The following is a 22,768-nucleotide window of genomic DNA, read 5'->3' as shown; positions in this document are numbered from 1 at the left end:
ATAAATTAATATGTAATCTTCCTAACAAAAGTAACCGAAAGTGTTTAATAGCTGCCAGTTTGCGTATCAGCGGTAGGCCTACACTAGGCTGTTCGATCACACTCATGATCGTTGTATCACAGGATCTCTCTACACGTCCCTGCGCATAGCCGTGCGATTTTCGTACCAACGTTTTGTCTATTTTTTCCTGTTATTTGACTATTTCGTTCCACGTAATACTAGGATAAGTTAGCAATTGTGATCAACAGTGGGTCCTGAGTCGAGTCTGTCGAGGGGCCCAGTACATTTTGGAGCCGGAATCTCTTATACCCGTGTACGTCAACGCGTTGACCGTTCTCCCTTATCGATGCGACAGCATCTCCCGTGTCCTGCGCTTGCCTTCCGAACTTGTATATATATATATATATATATATATATATATATATATATATATATATATATATATATATATATATATATATATATATATATATATATATATATATATATATATATATATATATATATATATATAAACTAAAATGGTTCGCTTGTCAATACAGACAAAGTATAGTGCTCAATGCTTTTCTGCAGGGCGGTAATACTGAGAATTTAGGAACTTGTAGTTGTCACTCTACAGACCATTTAATACAAAACGAAGTACGAGCCCCCGTCACCAAGCAACGAAAACAAAAGAAGCAGACGAATCATTTGGTACAATCCCCTGTTCAACCATAGACATTAGAGGCCCCCTCTACTGTCTATGGATACACGTACTACAAGTACACATTCAAAACATCCAAGCACAGAAATAGCACAGAACTATCAAAATTCATATGGAAACTCAAAGACACACAACATAAACTACGATATCAAATGATCAATCATCGACAGAGCTCCCCCTATTCAAATAAACCAAACGCTGCAACCTTTGCATAACAGAAAAGCTCTATATAATTTATTCAGACAGCAAATCAACCCTTAACAAACGAGCAGAATTCCTCTCAAAATGTAGACACCGCAGCCAATTCCTCCTCTTAATGACTGACTTGCCATTGGCCGCAACCGTTTATTTGAATATGCATACTCACCTGCAACACAATATAAACAGTCCCATTCCTGCCAAATACTCACTCGTGATGATTGCTTAGTGCATAAAACAGCTGTAGAGTGACAACTACAAGTTCCTAGATTCTCATTATATATATATATATATATATATATATATATATATATATATATATATATATATATATATATATATATATATATATATATAAGTATACAGACGTCCTCGAGGATTGCAAGATGCATGAAACTTAAGTAATAGATTTCATTACTTTGTACTTGAAGTAATCTGTTTATTTATTAATTATATATAATATATATATATATATATATATATATATATATATATATATATATATATATATATATATATATATATATATATATATATATACATACAATGTCGATCATTCATTTATGTTTTATTGCCGTACTCTACATAGCATTGTGTACAACCAACGTGACCGCGCGTTATCAAACCCTATTTGCTCACCGTAACTTAGTAGATAGTATATCGTCTCAATGTTTTTAGCCTTACACGAGTTTATAAATAGAAATACACCAATGAAGTTCATGTCCGATCTTAATATTTTACTGTCATATGATCTTGAGTCTTACAGAGGCATTTACAAATTAAGAGACACTTCCATCTCACTCCGATTGAAGTTGAGAAGGCTTATGTTTATAAAAAAAAATATGTTGATCAATAAAAAAGTCGCGCACGCGCAGCGTGACGACCAACGCCATTTAAACTGTACGGATTGGACACTAGTCATGATATTTCGACATATTGATAGACATTAGCAGTAGGTTACAGGCAAAGAATTTTTTCTGATAATAGATTTTGGTTGTGTTCTGTTTGTTGTGTTTTCAAAATATATTCATGTATTAAAGTGTCGCATGTTTAGGTTACAGAATATCCAAAACAATACAGTAGCTAGGCCTGATACTTAACTTGTTCGCGTAGAGATAAAGCAAACGAATACATAAAAAGGTGTTGCTCTTGTTTTAGATTTAATGATATAAGCGCCTAATTTATGTGATCACACAGTACGATTCTATACAATATACTTTATTCAATATAAGTCTACCATCAAAGGCATAATGTTCTTTGAGGAAAACAGTGTGACCGCATGTATACTGAGTGTATAAGTGTGTCAAGTCTTAGACAATGATCTGTAGTTAAAGCGGCATGCGTGAATTTACATAAAATGATTTCTGCTTTAAGATATTGCACTTATATAACACAGTATGGTATATTTACGTATGGTTTTCTTTTAGGTCCAACTTTCCTAGTCTTTGATGAGCTAGAACCTTTTCAGAAGCATCGTGGCTGTCGCCTATTAACTGCATGGAATGTGAGTGTCAATGAGATAACATTGATATTTTGGAGCTCTACTATGATAAAATTGACACTTCGGAGACAATGTAATACTGTAAGTGAATCTGTGAAATTTGTCACCATGGCAGACTATCGACAGAAATCAACCATCAGACCACTCAACAGCTTGTTTCGAGACCTAGCAAAAAGCCTGGATTGTAACGATGTGAATGAAATGAAGTACCTACTCAGAGAAAAACAGGTGTCAAAGGAAGTTATGGATAAGCTTAAAAGCGCATTGGATGTCTTCCATCACTTAAAGGACCATGGTGATATAGAGGAAAATAATTTAGATTTGCTTATACAGCTGTTTGGAGAGATGGGAAAAGAACCATTGAAAGAAAGAGTATGCCAATTCCAGCGTGAACATAGTGCAACAGACAGTAAGTTTGTGAAGCATTGATCCATGCAAATGTAACATGTGGCAAGTCAGATAATGTTTATCATTTACTAATCAAAGACATGTAGTCCTTATGCGAAGGATAATGGAAAGGATCTGATTAACAACAGGCCTTTTGTCATCATGCTGTCAATCAAAGCTTGTCTGAGGGTGACGTTACTGCTGTATAAAAACAAACATACCAATTTAGGTAATGCTGAAGTGTAATGTAGCTTAGCATTTGCTCGGTTTTCGTCAGTCTCACCAATTATGATATAATTACTTTTTCATGGGACCTAATTACCACAACAACGATTTTCAAGTAATCATTATAACTATCTAAAAGTTAACTCTAAATTCTCTTGATCTTTTCTACATTTCGATTCTTGTGGTAAAGTGCCGAAAAAAGGACATGAAAGTAACAGGGATGAAAACTCTGGACAAGAAGCAAAGCCGCAAAGCTTACAAGGTAAGTCAGTCCACTCATGATACATTTTAAGATCCCTGGGTTTTTTATTTCTGCAAAACAAATGGTTTGAGGAACGATTACTGTCATCTTTGGTAATATTTCATTATCTCTTCAAAAAATGTGCTTGTATTGTACTGTTCTCCCTTCTGTTGAAATTCAAAGTGTTAGTCTTACCAGGATAAGATATTGCATTCAATATTAATGTTCAAAGTTTGTAAATTAAGAGCCTGGACAAAAATAAAATGTCTAATAATAGCATTGAATGTTATCGTCATGTAAACAGTCTGGACGGGGAACTTAGAGCTTTTCCAAATGATTTAGGGGTTAAAAATGTATTTTAAAGAACAAAATAAGATCTTGGTAAAAACATCAATTTTAAAATACAACTATTGTGGCTTTAATTGCCAGAATATGTCCACAATAATTCAAAAGTATAACAAAATTTGGCTGGAAGGGAAGTAATAACACTTATTAAACTTACAATAATATTTCAATGGAATTTATGTTACACGCTTTATCAACTGTCCCACTTAATAATGTTTTGTCCAAACATAATTAGCTGAAAAAGTCGTTCTTATATGTCAACAGTAAAGTCTAATATTATGAATATTATGTGCATTTGATGGATGACAGTTTGAATGTGCGTTATTCAAAATTCATTCATTTTTGGTTCATTTTCAGCAAAACTCAAATGTTGTTTTCAAATGTAGCCAGATAAATAGCGACTTCATCCATTTATATCTCACATACTATTCAGTTGTCGTAACTTGCAAAGAGCTAGCTACATGGCATAATGACGGAGTGGTACAGTGCAGTAGCAGATACTTCTCGTTGCAGTTGCATTTACTTTAGAGTGCCGTTTTTCAATGCACATACTATTCTGTGTATGAACTAGTTCCGTAAAATCAACTTTGCTTTTAACATTTAACTTCGTGAATTTGGTCGGGGAATTCGTGAAAAATGCGGTTGCATTGCGGGTATGGTATACCACGATGAATGTTGGGACTCGACAAATGACACAGACTCTTTAAGTAAAATGAAAACAATATATATATATATAATGAACAGTAATTCCATAAAATTCAAATTTATCGGTACAGAACAATAATCTTTACGGCCCTGATACGGCTGGCTTTTGCGGCCCGAGGTCGTACGGCGGAAGGGCCCGCGCGTGCGAGGGCCCTTACGCCGTACGACCAAGGGCCGCAAAAGCCGTATCAGGGCCGTAAAGGTTTTATCATATACCTCATGGAATGATTAATATGTAGTTTACTTAAAATTCAACATTGTTTAGGAGATAAAAATGCGTGCGATATAAAAAATTCATCGCAATTTGTGTCAGTTTTTCATAAATACGATGACCGCTTCCCGTCGCGGATTGACATATATAATGACGTCATTTGTTTACCTGCAGAATTCCAGAACGCCTAAAGCAATATGCGTATTATTACTCGACCAAAAGAGATCAAGGCTGAAATCGAGGTGTAAGAAGGACAAAAGCGTGATGTCAATTTATTGTAATTTATATATTCTGAACAGGCACGCTCTTAGTATACACAGGATTTCACTAGAATTTAGAAATATAAGCCAATGTCACCGGCGCAGCTCCACTGTCGACACGCGCCTCCACGATCTGAGCGAGCAGACGTTTTCCTAATCTCGCGCTGGTTTTGTGTACGAATGGAACGTTTGCAGATAGCAACGCGCGTAGTAACCAGAGTCAAGGTAGTTCAGAAATGCACGCGATTGCCCATATTTGGGCAACGGGCCGGGGCGTGATACGTAAAAAAATGCACGGATCTGAGGGCGCTTTCTCCCATAGCTTTACACAGGCACGTGAATGTAGGTAAATGATAATAGTGATGATTTACAATCTCGTTAACAAAAACTTACTATACCTGAATCAAAGTGCTCACTTCTGCACTGAATATACTAGAGTATTATAAAAATAAAAGATATTCAATTGATTAATTATCCGATCTGTGGTTCACATGGTTTATTAGAATATAACCATGCCTTCCAGACTGAAAATAATTTCAATGTGGATTTGTCAATTATCAATTATTTATCAATGATGATTTTGAATTCTAAAAAATCAACACTGTTCAACAAACGCTCTGAGTTGGTTTCAAAATATCGCCACAAAAACAAATATTTTTTATCAATTTTAACACCGACCTACAATTAGAATGGTTCGTCCGAATCACATATGTATGCGTGTCAAGCTAGTTATCCTTTCACTTCTATCTGAGGATTGCAGGATGCATAAAACTTGAGTAATAAATTTCATGACTTGTACTTGAAGTAATATATATATATATATATATATATATATATATATATATATATATATATATATAATAATCTTTTGTATGTTATGTTTGTGCGCGTGCGTTTGTTTGTCGAGGATACTTCATATATCAATGAGGTTATTGCCATTAGAGAGAGGGCGTAACAGTCAGGCAGAGACAAGACGACAGCGGGCTAGCCTGACGGATAGGCAGATAGACGGGTAGAGACATAAACAGATACAGGCAAACAGACAGACAGATAGACAGACCGACATAAAGGGACGAAAGTTTTGTAGTATTACTAGCACATTTTTTTCGTAATACTGCCTGGGATTTTCATATTAGTCCTAAGCATTAAAATTGCTTTTTGAAGCGAAAGTATCGTCATCAGGTTTCGTCCACCCAGAGGTTAAACAGAGAAATAGCTATTTGGGAAAATTGCGTCAATGGAAACGAAAACTTAATAATTTTATCAAATGTAGGCTAATTACTTCACGGTAATTGTTCTTAATGTGCAAAATTGTACTAAAATAGTCCAAAAAAGTCGCTATTTTAAATATAATTTCATGTAAGGGCATTCAGAACTCGGAATCACAGTTACAATTACATTAAGTGAACAACTTAATTGTTATAGTGATGCCGGTTGTTTGTATTTTATAGTGCATGGCTTGTTGACTTGCGTCCTCTTGTCGGACAACTTTCAACTTATATATTTGGTATCGTAAACGTTACAGTAAAATGAAAGACCATTAACTGGTGATCATCTGCATTTCATTTACTGTTCAATATAAGCAGTTCGACCTAGAATAAAGTGTCGCCAAATCGAATCACCAAGGGATAAATGCGAAGACTTACAACAGCAAATAGAAATAAAGCCTGCAGAGTTATGGAGAATCACCAGCGAAAGAGATGCCGCCGTGAAACTTTGTTCTAATTGTCATAAGGAGTTACAGAAAGTTTTGCTGAAAGGTATAGTGTGTAATAATATTTGGGTTACAGTTTAATACTGATGAAATATTTACAACTACTGAGGACTAAAACAAAAAATAGCACATGTACTGTTGTCTGAAATACAATATCTAAGAGTTGTGCGTCTCCCAATAGAAGCATCGTCATGTTTTGTTTGTTTTGTCTCATATTTCGAAATGCAAACAAGTGCCCCGAACGACTACTCAAATGTGTACCACTTACAGCAGCTAGCTGGCTGGATACGCTTACCCATTCCAGACACCTGGTACCACCAATATTTCGTGGTTCAAGATGACCCCATTGCCTTTGTCATTTTCGATTTATTCCTTGGACCTGGTAAATTTCATAGTTACCTTGGACCTGATTTGATGTCTATTACAATATTAAATGTGTAAATGAACTCAGATTACGTTTTAAGAAATGATTATGTAAATCCTGTATTGCAGACTCGGCATGGAAAAGAAAAATAGCGTTATTTACCATTGTGTTTGCGGTCGTTTTATCTTCCACTATTGGAATTCTGCTTGGATATGGCCTCAGATCTGTCGACCACACAATTCCTGATATATATTTACAGGACATAAAGCAATGTGCAAGGACTACAGGTTAGTTTATATTACTCAAGATTTTGTATTATTGCATTGCACGATAAATACAGTCTCCTGTTTTACTCCAATGAATGCTACATTACTGGTGTTAACTTTGCCAAGGCATCCACCAAGTCGGAAATATGCAATTAATTACTTACAGTTCGTAGCACATGTACTTTAACTTGCGTTAACAAGATAACAAGATAAATATATATATATATATATATATATATATATATATATATATATATATATATATATATATATATATATATATATATATATATATATATAATATATCGCTATCGTATTATGTTGTTATGCCTCTGCCTTCTGAATATCGTATCTTTGTGACAGAAAACGTCTTGTTAATGTTTTTGAAGATACGGAAATATTCTCCCGGAAAAACGAATGGTTAGCTTACTCTATAATTATTTCAAACTTATATAGAACGAATGGAACAATACAACATTAGACACAACTGTCAAGTTAAAATGGCAGACATGTAACAGAAAGAAAGCTAATAAAATCAACTAAACGATGACTTCCTATTGTAATGCCACCTGTGCAATTGAGAGTTCATTTCTACTTATTTTATCAGTACACGACGGCTGGACTAAGCTAAATATTAGCGGAATTCTAACATCACTCTGAATCAGAGAATAATTGAAAGTCACACTAAAGCCTTTGTTATACCAATGGATTATGAGCATTACTTTTTCTTTCCCGCGCTTTGTTTCAACATCAAAATATTACACACTGTCTGCCTGCACTGTTTGTTCTCCGTATAGGCCTATATACACTTATCATATTATTTTTATGATCACTTCTCATTACATAAAATCGTTTGATGGCCAATGTAATTTGATTAAGTATTTTTTCTGTCAGAAGCGTCAGTAATTTATATACATTCTATAAAAGGAATTGAGAGACAAAAAAGTACAGACAGAGACAGTTATAGAGAGCACATTCTGTGAACTGTTGACTCTTTTACTTTACCTTGCTAATGTTTGCCGCAGTATTGAGTGGTTGCGATAATGTAGTTCAAATATGCGTTACATTGGAGAATGTCATCCTACATGAATTTAAAAACAAGCCACATAATTTCAGAAGGTAATGACTACTGAAGGCGTTGCAATATATTTAAACAAAGAATACGTGCACAGATCAACCTAAGCACAATTTTAACGTAGCACTAATACTGCAGACTGTTGGCAAGACAAGTTAATTGACGCTGTCTTACATTGTTTGTTATGTGTGTTGTTGAACATACAAGACATACAATAATTTACAATGACGTTTGTAATATTACCTTTCAAATACATTATAATATACAAGTTATGTTTTGGCGAGGTGTCCGTCGAATTCGGCCGAAATTCAAATAAAATAATCGTTTTTGAGGCAGATTAAATATGAGGTATGATTTTTGAGAATGATAGGGAACCATCGATGGTTACATACAAGATGAACTTGATCAATTTTACATTAAAATTGAACGAGGAAGATGAAATGGCATGGTTTTCATAGCGATTACGTTTCCATACTTGGATCTTCTTATGCATATACACACATCTATTGGTCACGTTGGCACCAAGAGGATATTTAGAAAACAAATGATCGTGGGTTAAGTATTGTTTCGGGCCTCGATGTTAAACTAAAGTTGAGGACTCTTCCGTTGATTTGAGTATTTTAAAATAGCTCGGGTAACTGGTTCTGAACTTGCTGGCAACACCATTGCAAGGATTTTGAAGTACTGACTGCAGCGTTGTTGTCAGTAGCAGATCTATTGCTCACATTGCGCCAATTGGAAAATGATTCCAATTTAACCATCAAGTCAAGACCACAACAACACAAGGGATGTCGGAGATAAACGCCAAACTTTAGTACGATGATGTAAAGCTAACGCAACAACAAACACGGCGATTCAGACAGGGAGAGAGAAGACCATGCGCAGAACAACAAGTAGAAAGAAATACCCATCGTGAAAGGGCGACATAACAATGCAACAACACGTAGTGGCGTGACAACTTATTTTCTTGAAATAAGAAGTCTGCGAGTCAGCAAAAAAACAAATAAAGAAACTACTAACAACATCGGTTAACTGTCTTAAAACGCAAGAGGGGAACGTAAAGACTTTTGCCTCCAACGTTTTAAAAGTTTAAAATAAAGTCACTTAAGTGTTTGGAAGTTGAGCTCGCGAGTTATCGTCTACTGTCCTTTGCATCACTGGAAGAATCAACAATGGAACTGTCGACTGGATGTGGCTGTGGAACACTGTCGTCAGAGGCTGGTTCTGGTGAGGAAAGAGGAGGGTCCCCGATAGGCCGACTCTGAGTACAGGAAGTCCCATGCAGATCTGGAGGTCTACCCTGCGAAGAGAGAACTTGTTGGGCTCAGGAGGATTCTACGGTGGACGCGGTGGACACGAGAAATCTTCTATCGTGTCACGTCTAAGATGAGGTGGAGGACCTGTAGCCTGTGGTATTTATAGCACTTACGTTCTTTAACACGGTATGATGTCCGACAAAGCTGGACATCACAGAACTTTCAGATACAGTCGCCGCCACGTAAACGGGACACCTCGGGAGCAGACAATTTATCCTGATTAACCGGCAGTCCCGATTATGCGGCAGGTTTATAATGGGTCGACCACACCCACACACATTCACCATACACTATCATGAATACACAGACTACATCGCACGCACATTGATACATTAAATTTCTGTTTATTGCAACGTATTTCACCTTTCACAAAATGTGGAATGCATGAATTACTGACAGAAAATAAACTTTGAAGAATAAAAGAAAATGTATGTATGAAAGATATACATAAAAAGGTCGGAGAGGCATGTACACACAAAAAATACCGGAAAACAAAAAACTGCACGACGTACATTCAATAAAGTCAGCTGACAGCAAGTTCCAGGCAGTTTTTCTGTTGTCTCTGTGTTTTTTAAGCTACTGAAGGCTGGTGCAAATTTTTGGGTAAGAGTGTCTACTTAATTGAAAAACGAATCGATCGTACGCTGTTTCTTCACTTCTGCAACGTTAGCATAGACGGCGTTCTCGATCTTGCGAAGCATTGGTAGGGCAGAAATCATGCCCTTTCTCTGCGTGAACCGGCGAAGGTAGTCGACCATGTCCATCTGTTCTTTCACGGTGAGTGGCGGTGGTTCATTCTCGATGTCAGAGTCGGAGTCGGGATCTTCCAGCCTCGACCGTTTTGCTTGGCGGACGGACTCAAGAAGCTCCACGTCGGAAAGCTCACCGGTGACCTCAATCGCGTTGTCCATCTCGATGTAATCGTTGAATTCTTCTGACGTCATGTTTCCTGGAGTCTGCACATCCGCCAGCGGATCGACATCAACTACAGCATCGGTAGCCTCAGAGTCTGACAAACCAGCTTTACGAAAACACCCAACGACTGTTTGCGGCTTGACAGCATCCCACGACTCCTTCGCTAGGTAGATTGCATCCAAGACGGTGAATAGCTTCACGACATCAACAGCTCGTCGGTCAGGATCGGCGTCAAGTGCGGCGATGACACGAGAGTTCAGTCGGCTTCTGTAGTGACCCTTCCAGTTTTGATAACGCCCATGTCAAGAGGTTGAATCAAACTGGTCGTGTTCGGTGGCAGGAACTTCAGCTCAATGTTCGTCAGTGCAACGTTTGACGGATGAGCTGAACAGTTGTCCACCAGCAGACAGATACGGCGACGTTTGCAGCGCAGTTCACCGTCCCACTTCTTCAGCCACTTTGCAAACCATTCGCCTGTCATCCAAGCATTTTTGGAATGACCGTAGTCGACTGGAAGCCGGGACGGGTCCCTTGGAAAACAACGCGGTTGCCTACTTTTGCCGATGATGAAAAGTGGGCGTTTCTCCGTCCCCGACATGTTTGCACATACGAGGGTGGTGATTCTCTCCATTGCCTTCTTTCCACCCACCAGTTCGTCACCTTTGAGGCAGTGTCCCTTATCTGGAAGGCCGCGATAATACAGGCCAGTTTCGTCTGCATTAAAGATGTCATCCTTGTTGTACGCTTGCAAAATGGCCGGTATGATGTGTTGTCTCCAGTGTTGGGCCGCTGGGAAGTCTGCATTCTGCTTTTCACCTTGCTCCTTCTTGTAGGCGATGTTGTGGCGACTTTTCCAACGTGACAGCCAACCATCGGATGGAGTGAATTCGCTCCCCTCTGCCGCAGCGAGCTCAGTTGCCTTCTGCTTCAGCAACGGCCCAGAGAGTCGCGCGCCCTGGCTAATTTTCTGCTGAAACCATAGGAACAGTGCACTGCCAACTTCTTCTTCCTTGCCAGCTCTCTGTCGCTTACGGTTGTGATTGCCAGTGTCAAACTGATCGAAGATCTGTTGCTTGGCTTTCACTAACCGCGAAACTTGCGAGGTTGAAACACCAAACTTCTTGGCGGCTGATGCCTGGCTAACACCGGGTAGCTGTAAATGCTTGAGCAACTGCACTTTATCAGCGAGAGACAGATCGATGCGTTTCTTAGACGAGCCATGTTCACTTTCACGAAGAAAATTTCGAACTGAAGAGAGTGAAAAGCTATCCAGTCTTATAAGGCCTGCATGGCAACCACTTTCGCTATCGACACCTCTCGCAAATTCACACATTAATGTCACCGATAAAATGAAACAATTTAAACCCACTGCCATCGCTTGCCGCGATTGGTTGCCCATGAACAAAAAGTGCCGCCATGTCTCTCTGTGAAAAGCCGCGTACGCGTTTGAAACGACGGTGAACGACGGTTTGTTCGATCTCAGTTTACCTGAAACTTTCCGACGGTCAAAGTCAATCATGCTGATGCTTGAAGTTGAAAATGTTTCACCTATAACATTTTCGACATGATGTAAACAGCAACAGTGATCGACCGTTCTGCGTTTAACGTTTTCCTGTTTTGTTTTGAATGCTGTTGCCGGTCGACTTTCAGCTAAAAAAATTAGATGTCAAGTTAAATCACGAGCAAGTCAGACGTCGATCTATCGTTACGTGTAGCGGGTTAAAGGTCAATGAAACAGATTCGCAATCTTGATTGACAAGGAAAGGCGAAGGCAGCCGCGTTGCCATAAGCAACAGACTACGTCTTTTTAGGGGCGGAGCCAACCTCACTGCCAACTTTGAACTCAGGATGAGTTCGCTCTGTTGCAGAGTTCCATGGTAAACGACGGTCATCACGTCAAAATTGTTTACCACCCGTAGTTTTTGTTCGTTTTCGTTTTCACACTGGGGACTTTTTACATGAAAATTAACTTCTTTGTAAGCGAAACACTAACGTAAACCCGCCATTGTTTTGAGACCGCCTTTTTGTCAGTTCCTACTGCTCGGTGTGTTCACACTTACAGCTTTTCACACACGCGGTAAGGTCGTCTGATAGGTCGTTTACATAGTCGCTAATCGTCGGTCAGTAAAATAAAGGACACATTGTAGACACAATTCTTTGTTCACTTGTCGAAATCACAACTTTATTGTTCTGATCGACATCAAAATGTCCCAATTAAACGGCAGGATGTCCCGTTTAACCATACAACTTTACATGTAAAAATTCTGTTACACAGTGAAATGTCCCATTTAAACGGAAATCCCGTTTATCAGGATCCCGTTAAAGCGGCGGCGACTGTATTACACCATTGGCCGTCAACACTGGTAATTAAGTAACAGTCACGGGCTGATGACTTTGCAGTCTGCATGTAGGCAAACAAGATCACAAACTCGTAGAGGGGAGGATTAACAGTTTTACCTCTTGAAGATTTGGACTGTTCACTAGCACAGTGGTTTGCCAGGAGCTGAACATGCTGTGCGATAATAAGATTGTGATCGTTTATCAGTAGCTGGGCGCTGGTGAATGGTCTCTTTGCAACCACATTTCATGGGCGAATGGCCCCTGACTTGATGCGCGAAATAACATCAGCAACAGCTATTGCCAGTGATAGTGGCGTGATAGTCGCGCACAATGGATCTTGACTGAGTAGTTCATTTTCAACTTCTTGAATGGCTCAGTCAAACAACGAAGTTTTTATTATGATTCATGATGCATCCTATCTCACCTGAAAGTCTGTGTTGCTTAAGTAGATCATTGTTGCAGAGAGCAGTGAATCCTGAGGCAGGGTCAGTACGGATGAGGGCAGGAGGACTGTCTAGTGATCGCATCTCAATACACAGTTGTACAAGGGCATCACAGAGTGTACTATGACATTGATCCTCCACAAGGCACGCCATGGTTAAAGAGGTAACATATTCACGAAGAAGGAGGAGAAGTTGGCATTCTCTTTTGATAGTGTTGGCAGCAAAGAAGGTGCCAACAACACCGGGTAGATCCATGGTAGACTTCTCAGCAAGTGATCGTGGAACTTTGCTCAGAAAAGCTTACTGGTGACATGAATGGACTTATCTAAGTCAAGGTCATGGAAGTAGCAATGTATGATCTTTTCATTTGATGACAAGATGGGTGGATTAATCTGGTGTGTATAGCTGTCAGGAAACCATCCAGTACCTAGCGCGGGATTACAATGCATTCACTGAAGGTGCAAATGGGTCTGACCATTTAACAACATCTTTCATAATGGTCACAGCATTTAAACAGCACTTGATAACCTTGATGTCAGTCATCTTTTCAGATGGGCGAGTTCCCTGGGTCAATTGAGTTTGCGTTCTGCGTAGATCAGAGCACTCAGACTGTAATGTAATGCCATGCACCCCTATTCGTGAAAGGAAGCCAAGCATTACGTGAGACAACATCCTGGATTGACAGGGGTCAGTCGGTGCTGTTCTCAATGCGTTAAACAAAGGAACAGACCTGATAGGAGGGAGGGGGGCATGGCTGTGCATTGCGACTGGCAAAGTCAGAAGGAATATTCTCCGTGCCTGAGTGATGGCGAACCGACACTTGGTAACACCTCACAGCTGATAAGAATTGTTACTCGTGGACTGGCAGAAAACTCTCCATGGCACAACTTCTCGTAGGCTTGAATGCAGGGCTTGCTGTCTGTAAGTACGCAAGGCTTGTGGTGAAACTGGATAATATGGGTCGAAGTGCTTTACAGAGACAGCAATACAAAGGGCTTCGACTTCACATTGAAGCCATGTTGCCTGCTGCCCTCACAATTTGAAGCTGAAGAAACCTGCAAGGTGAAGCTTGTTGTTACTGGTAAAATACAGAGTACAACCAGTACCATTGCTTTTGATTGCTACGTCAGTAACAATTCATAGTTTGTCAGAAGGTCTGGAAGTGTTATTGCCTGATTGGTTGACAACGCTGATTGGGCTGTGTGGAAGACGTTATAGAGGGTATCTTTCACAATGTTTTAGGTCGAATTAAGGCCCGCAGTTGTGTTTTCAAGTGGAGCAAGGAGTGAGGCACATCGTGGTATAACCATTGCTAACACTTTATAAGCACCAATAAATGAGCGAAGACCGAGGACTGACTTCGGAGGTTGGCAAAATGATAGAAATGAGTTGCTATGCCGGCTCGCTCAGAGAGTGCCTTTGTGCCAGACACAACAGAGTATTGTCACTGTAGTGGGAAATGTGGTGGTCTTGGTAGCTGAAAGCCTTAGGTTGTTCAGATGTAAGGCTTGTAATACATGCTTCCAGTTGACTAAAAGCTCTTCAACAGAATTAGTGCCACGGTAGAGGTCATCTGCTATCTTGGCTACGATGCCATCAGTGAGAATGTCACCTGAAACGTGGCACATTAGCGCTTCCAGAGCTGTTTAGGAGCCTGGCAACCCCATGGCAACTGTGTATACACGTGAACACAGCAAAATGGGATGGCTAAACCAAAATACATAAGAGATTCGCGGGAAAGGGGATCGAGTCGAATGCCTTGGTGAGCTTGGTGGCAATGATGTACTCCCATTGGGCTATACTGTCCACACTTGGTAGCAATGATGGTTTTGGCTTACTATAGTGCCCTACATCGGCAAAGGGAGTGATCTCTGGGCTTAAGTGTCTGAGGAGGACTGGACAAATTCGGTAAGCAAATTTTCCCATACAGACTTTGGTATATGTCTGTCAGTGGCCATACGTCCTGTGCAGTTCGAGTCTGAGGGCTTCTATGAGGCTCAAGGGCAAAGGTGTCATAAGATCGGTGAAAATCGCCAGTAATGTCCATTTCAATGAAGTGCCGTGGCCAGATAGTAGTAGTTGAGCAGGGGCTCGTAAGACACAGGCACAACGAATGGCGTTGTGTGTTTTCTGAGGGTTTGGGCCATATGTCCAAGTCGATCTGTCGCCAAGAGTAACTTGTTGCTTTGCAGGACTAATGCTGATGTCGTTAGCTTTCATAAACGGTGTGCCTGCTAAAATGTTCACATCAATGTTTTCGACAGCAAGACCTTCAAACGTAAATTTGACACCATCACAGGTTAGAAGAAACTTTGTCTCTGCGGTGACATTTTGGGGTGATGAGCCGTCAGCTTGGTGGAAGACTGGGAACTTCATTTAGGTGGTACACCCATTCGTCTGGCAGCAGCTAGGCGTGTCATATTACCTGTAGCATCACTATCAAGGGAAGAAGACAGCTCGTCATCATCGACAATTTCTCCCAATTATGAGTAATGCAATAGTCCTAATTACGAAACAGGTTGTCTTTAACAAATGCTGTCAAGCGTTGGAAATGGTCCTCTGTCCTCTCATCAGATTCGTGATGAATGTCACAAAAGTCCAGAAGGTGTGCTCAAGTTGACTGAAATCCATAGTGGAGATGTATGGTTTGCCAGATATTGTCCACTGATGTTGACTTTCTAACTATCGTGTTACGGGAAATGATTGGGCATGAGTTCAAGAGCGTTGTTGTGCTGTACGATGTTTGGCAATGGGGGTGTCTTCGCCATTGTCAGTAAATCCTCTAAGAGGGGAAGACTTGATTTTTGCTTTCCATATGGTGCCCTCACTCAAGAACAGTTCAAAATTAGGGTATAGTACCGTATAGTGACAAAGTGTAGCTGAGATTTTGGCGCTAGCTCTCAAAGGAAGTAATGGTTTCTGACTTACTCAGGCACCATTGCTTTCGTACGTAGTGAAGGTTTGCCATGTTGAGTGAGGCTCGGAAGTATCCGAATGTCCGTTGTACCAGTAATATTATGTTTCCTGATTGGTTGTCCACCTCGGCGTGAAGTCTGAATGGCTGCTGGTACGGGGAAGGTTGGTAGAAGGTCGGCAAATATCCTTCTTTCATATAATTGCGTGTAGGTCCGTCCATCGCTGCCACCACGCCAATAGGTAAACGATCCCAGTTTACCCATCAGGTCAAGACCAAACAAACATAGAATTTCGGAGATAAACGCCGAACTTTAGTACGACTGATGTAAAGTTACCAACAACAACAAACGTGGCAATGCAGGCAGGGATAGAAAAGAGCATGCACAGAACAACAAGTCCAACAAATTACCCATCGCGAGAGGGCAACATAACAATGCAACAAAACATAGTGGCGTTGCTGGCAATGGCCGACATGGCTACCATACTAACACTTGTCGATAGTGTGCTCGGTCTCGGGTTTAATTTCTTATGAATTCTACTCAATATTTTACTCACATGCCCTTGTTGATCCTTGTTGGTGACTGCATATCTATTGAAGCTAGTGGGGTTTTTATGTCGACTCAAATGAGCTGCTGTATTTAGGCTGACAGAGCATCCAACAAGCATTGTACAGCCACTTTCCGAGCACCGTGGTTGCTCATGTTGTCGATGATACAAGCGACTCTTGCAATTGACGTGATTATTGTGTTAAGCTATTACAAAACCATATGCCTTTACTGAGGGTGGTCGAGACATACTTGATGCCGAAATAGAATGGAGCATCGTTGTTTTTTCTGCCTTTTGATCTCCATTAGGCATAGGTATTTTAAACATGAACCGGGCAAGTCGATGGTTTAGACGGAGTTGCGTTGGCCTTCTGGGAAACTTTGCGAGGGTTGCCGGGTTTTCCACATCTTGTTTTGTCAGATGCTTATTGTAGACGAGACACTTAATATTTCGTCTGCCGCTGTTGTCACGTCTCAAAAACTTCACTTGCCTGTGCTCATTGCTTCCTGTGAGGCCAAACAACTTAATCTCATTAAGCCAGATTGTGTTCAAGATCGCTTTAGGGGTGCTGCAACCAAGCTGGCCAACTGTCATCAATCACACCTCATGATCTTTCGGGATGGCAGACAATTTTTGGGGTAAATTACCCTTCCCCTCGGCTTTTAGCTGTTTACTATTGCCAGCCAATGCGTTACGACTTTTTTGAATTGCTCGTCACGATGTAGTTGGCAACGAAGGTAACAGTCTACGGATTTCTGGTAACCGGACACCAAATAAAGCTCATACTCTTATCACTATGTTTAAGTACGCTGGTGTAAAACCTGGCAAGCATTGGGTCAAGCTCGACAGGCGAAATATTTTCGTGACTATGACTTTCAGCCGTTATTGTCCGATGCCAGTCCACGGAAACAGCATCTTCGCGATGCGTTTTCATGACGGTGTTTTGTTTTTTGTTTGTTTGTTGTTGTTTTTTTTAGTGACACGAGCGTTGACATCTTCGATCGAGACCGCAGCAAATCTTTCAGATGTTGACGGCTTTACCGTAGATATAACCACTGGGAACAGATGAAAGGACCCTGGGGTTGGGAGGAGGTTTTATTGTGAACGGTTTACCGTATTTGATTTTATTAATTTTGACTGTGATATTTCAAATAAAGGGTTCAACTGCACACCGTCTGACTGCTTTATATATTAACGACAAGTCCTTATCTCCTCTACAACTTGTGTATACACCACTGTAATTGCTCCGAAAACATTGCCAACTTACTGATACGCTGTCCGTATCAGTGGATTAAGTGATTGAGTCAACATCACAGCCGTCCCACACGCATTCAAATAAGGAAAGGGTTGAAGATCTCAGAAACAGTGTCGCAAAAAAACCCAAATCTGAGCAGATATAGAAGTCAATCGAAATTTAACGACTATCAAAAGCATCGCTATACCGATGAACTACTACATGCCGAAGTATGCCGTCTAAAACGGTCATCTTGTAGCAGAAAACCAACGTTCATTTTTGAGTCGGTCATGGTCCGATGTCGTCCGTAAGAGCGGAAGTCGGAAGTAGAACCTTTTGACCTCAAACCTGTTTATTTCAAGTCCAGAAGTAAACATATTTCCTATGATGCGTTTGATGTTATATAATAATCGCAATCATACCGATCCATAGTCAAATAATACAAGGTCGGAAATCATAAATGTAAAAGTAAAATGTAAAAGTTCGTACATCATGCTCAAAATGAGCACGTTTTACATGAGCACGCTACACCACACGACAGATTTAGTCAATCCTAAAAAATCAAAACAAAGATTCAATTTGTATCCTTTTTGTCACAAAAAAATTGATAACGATGAGTTTGAGAACATAAACAAATCTTCTGAAAATTGTGCATAGAAAGAGCTGAGGGGCCGTTGAAGTATCACGTTTCTTGCCTCTCGCATCTGGCACATGCATCTACACAAACTCCTTGGTCGATCGGGGTGGTAGCTTCTTCAGCCACAGAAAAGGAGAAATTGTTTCTCCTTGTAGCGAGGCTTGGACAGCATCAACCGAACCAAACACCGCTGCTGGCTGCTCAATATAGATTGATGTCATCATGTATGCCAGTATTATAAACTATCCGTATTATTTGTTGCCACCATCGATGCATCGTCACCGTACATCAAGCGTCTATCATAAACGTAGCACACCGTCTTCGACTGTGACCGATTCGTTTGCCCGGCCTCCCCCTAATACATTAGCGACTATCCGTACTTCTCACCTACCGGTATTAAAAAAGAATAGGCTCCACCATGTGAACATCGTATCAACAAAACATCTTGAATGGCAAGGAACACGACTTAAACTTTCTCGCATTACCCCCGGGTATTACCAAGCTTACGAATTTGCTTACATTTTCTTGCCTGTTCTCGTTTTAAAATGTTAGTGTCTTTTCCCCTTCAGCGTCCATGTCAAGCGTAAGTTGTAGTATTTTCCTCAAGGACGGACAGCCCTTGCTTCAGTTTCCGAGAATTAGATGGATAAAATCATCAACTTTTTATTCAGTTTTTTGTTTGTAGTTAAGGTACTGCAAGCATGCCTTTTCAATAAAAACGATTTCATGGTATTTGATACATCGTCTATGTATTCCGTCTATTTTTGTACAAAAAGCATTTAAACTTCTAGACGAGTTGCTTTTGCAGTAAAATACTTAAAATAGTCGGTATTGTAAATTCGGTTTATTATTTTTCTTCATATCTCTGTATCATGTAGTACGTTTTTGTTTGCGATGAGCTGAGGCCCAAGCATTTGAATAAAAAAGGCCTGTTAATTCACAATGAGAAGGTCTGTATTCTGTCTGTTAAAAACTTTAACGGCTGCATTCAGGTTGTTGCGCGGCACAACAGAGGGTCCACGCTGACTTTTATATATTTTCGCTGTATTGTTATGCTCTTTCCACCATGATCATTCTTCAACCACGCAACTCAACGATGGCAGCACATAATATGAATGAGCTAAAACCATTAGCTTTTTTAAAATCATAGGGTTGGAAAATGCAGTCAGGAACTTAATCTATGTTATCAAAAATTTGTAACGTTGCTGTTCTCCTTCAGGCTGTCCAGATTCATTTTAATTTTTTCTGAACTGTCTCTCCACATGGCTGTTGTTATTGACTTGTTGATTTTTCTACATTTTCTCTCCTGATCGGTCGGACGGTAGCCTTGTTGATTTCATCACAGACAAGGAGCTTCAACTTCTCTCCACGAGAATATATTTTTCCCAATATTTTCTATCCACAACCGATCGCGCAAGGTCATGGCTGTAAAGTGTTGAATTTTCACGACATGTTTCTCAACGACCGTGGCTTTCAGGAATTCGAGTTTTCTGTCCACGGCCGGTTGAGGTCCGTGGCCGTTGAGAGTTGAATTTTTCCCGAAATTTTCTCAACAATCGGCTTTCAAGCTTTTAGGCTGACTTTTTCCTGGCAATTTTTCTCAACGACCGGTCATGAGGTCGTGGCTGTAAAGTGTTGAATATAGTCCGACATTTTCAATGATCAGTCATGAGGTAATGACTTTCAGGCTTTGACTTTTTCAAGGTATTTTTCTCCGCAACCGATCGTGAGGTTGTGGCTTCAGGTTTTCGACTTTTTTCAGTAATTTCTCTCAATGGCCGGTCACTAGGCAGCTGCTTTACTGTTTATTTATGAATAATAAGTCGTTTACCTTCCTGTTTATTTACGAATTCATGAATATTTTAAGCATCCACTAGTTTTACGGACGACATCGTAACACTATGTCTGAGATCTTCAACCCTTTCCCTTTTTTAATGCGTGTGGGACGGCTGTGGTGTTGACTCAATTCACTTAATCCGCTGACACGGACAGCGTATTAGTAAGTTGGCAATATTTTCGGAGGAATTACAGTGTGTATACACAAGTTGGAGAGGAGATAAGAACTTGTTGGCAATATATAAAGCAGTCAGACGGTGTGAAATTGAAGTCTTTATTTGAAATATCACAGCCAAAATGAATAAAATCAAATAGGGGTAAACCGTTGCACAAAAAAAACCCTCCCCACCCCAGGGTCCTATCATCTGTTCCCTGTGATTTAACAGGTACCGCTACCATCGTAGTCCATGCTGAGATATTTGCTTCACTTCGATAATAAAATTGCGGCTTCAAGTGTTCAATATTAAGGAGCAGACAACGATATTTACCAATAGAAAATAATACAGAATAAAATTACTTTTGCAAAATATATTGTGAAATCATTTCTTAACCATGGTTTTATATGTAAACATTATTTGATGCCAGATGACCTGATTTGCATTGCATTTAGGAAAACACGGTAATCATTTTGCTGACAGTGAACAATTATAAAAACATTTAAGAGCAGTGGTAATTAGCTCAATCAGAAAAGTTTCACAGTTTTTTAAAACATGCAAAAAATAAAGGGACTGTTTTAATTCTGTCTGTGAAAAACCAATCTTTATTTGGCTGTCAACAGATTCGTAATCTGTCGTACATATGCAATAATAAATATTACTTCACAATAACGAAAGACATTTAAGAATATGTCAGTTGAAATAAAATCACTTTCGTGTGACCATTGTCCTGTAAAATTGTTTGTTTTTACATTTGCTGAATGCTGCGAGTCACAAATGTCTTCTTTCAGTTTCGTCCTCAGTCAAGAATGGTCAGTATGAAGATTTATCCTACAGTTACCTTATTCCCACCTGTTTGTTGAGCAAGGACCACGAGGAAAAATCATATTTTATTAATATCGTTCCAGGAGTACAAGAAACGGTAAGATTCCATTGTACAAAAAACACCGAGACCGAGCTTCATATAGCTTCCTTTCGAATAAGCGAACAGCAAACATTTACAATAAGTAGATTAATTACTTCGCGCATTCGTCTTCCTCCCGCTCTTTGTTGCCATGTAATTGCCTTTCTGTGAATAAGTATGAAAAGTATGAAGCGATTTTGTTACCATAAAATCAAGTAACCTGGATTTCCACGTTTAGACTAGGGAAATGAAAAATAACAATTCCTACGAAATCTTTATTCCCCATTTAAGTGAGCGCAAACAGATTGATTTATCGCGATCGAAATCGTATTCTAACAATAGTTACAAAAATGTGAAGTGAAGAATTTTGACATGGAAGACATAAATAACTAAAACTAAAGACTTTAAAGAAAACTAAAGCTTCATGCATTTCCAATAACAAAAGTGCTCGACAGACCCTGTGTCAATGATCTGTCAACATTTGGTCGTCCATCAATAAGCCAAGTAACACCACGGTTCCAGTCGCAATTCTTGCGGAAGTCGTTATTGACTGCACCAGGTGATAAACCTGAAAAACTAATCGCAAGACGTTAGCATACGTAAGATAAGCTCATGAATAAGTACAATATATCGGTCAGCTTTAGACGCAGATGACACAAAATTTCAGGCCATTCAACAAATGATGATAAATTTCCTTCATTCCATTTTTGTTTGATCGGAATTGTACGGCATAGATGCGTTAGCAAAGACAAAGTGCAAACGTGTTATCAAAAGTCGGAAACAAAACAGTTTCGGTCCAGTGACAAGAGTTTGAAGGTATCTAAGTGGGAAATATGTATCACTGCAAACGTCAATTTCCGAAGGAAGTAAACGTTGACGTCCAAGATCGGGATTTACAAGTTGATAACAGGGAAGACTGGTTCAACGGTGCAGAATTTGCGACTGGATATAAATTACAGTGGATGGGCCGCTGTTTTAGGGGTTGTTCGCATTTTTCGCGCAAGCATTTTTGGAGGGGATCATGAGATTTTACACATGCCGTAAGGGGAGAGCCGTCATTTTCCGCGCAACTAGCAACTATAAGAAGACAAGATGTTACGGATACAGTGCTTTTTGCAAAACTGTCAAATCTTAATACATTGAACTCTATCGGGCAAACTATTAAAGATTTCTCCAACAAGACAAGCTACAAGTGTACATCTACACTTATATATATATTTGATAATTTATATGATGTACTTTGCTTGAAGTGGAAGATAAAACACACATCTGTTTACAAGAAATTTGAATTTTAGATTCCGTCAAAAACGTTCATTTACTATACATAGTTG

General features: G+C 39.7%; 1 protein-coding gene across 1 annotated transcript; it reads right to left on the bottom strand.

Moving 5' to 3' along the window:
• Positions 1–10,682: 10,682 nt before the first annotated feature.
• Positions 10,683–13,464, bottom strand: LOC139128464 (tigger transposable element-derived protein 6-like). Its single transcript, XM_070694235.1, has 2 exons — positions 13,191–13,464; positions 10,683–11,674 (listed from the first exon to the last, which is right to left on the bottom strand). Exons 1-2 carry the CDS (start codon positions 13,462–13,464, stop codon positions 10,683–10,685), a joined length of 1,266 nt encoding a protein of 421 aa, XP_070550336.1.
• Positions 13,465–22,768: the final 9,304 nt, after the last annotated feature.

This window comes from Ptychodera flava, unplaced genomic scaffold (genome assembly GCF_041260155.1).
Source record: "Ptychodera flava strain L36383 unplaced genomic scaffold, AS_Pfla_20210202 Scaffold_54__1_contigs__length_889265_pilon, whole genome shotgun sequence".
Taxonomy (NCBI): Eukaryota; Metazoa; Hemichordata; class Enteropneusta; family Ptychoderidae; genus Ptychodera; species Ptychodera flava.
The sequence above is the reverse complement of the archived record's forward strand: the minus strand, read 5'-3'. Positions and strand labels throughout refer to the sequence as shown.

What these genes read in the sequence shown, in the direction of transcription:
- LOC139128464 (XM_070694235.1), bottom strand. Translation starts at nt 13,464, where the DNA reads ATGGATCTACCCGGTGTTGTTGGCACCTTCTTTGCTGCCAACACTATC. An exon ending in TAAGCAACACAGACTTTCAG is followed by an intron (nt 11,675 to 13,190) that starts GTGAGATAGGAT and finishes CACTCTCTTCAG; the next exon opens with TTCGAAATTTTCTTCGTGAA.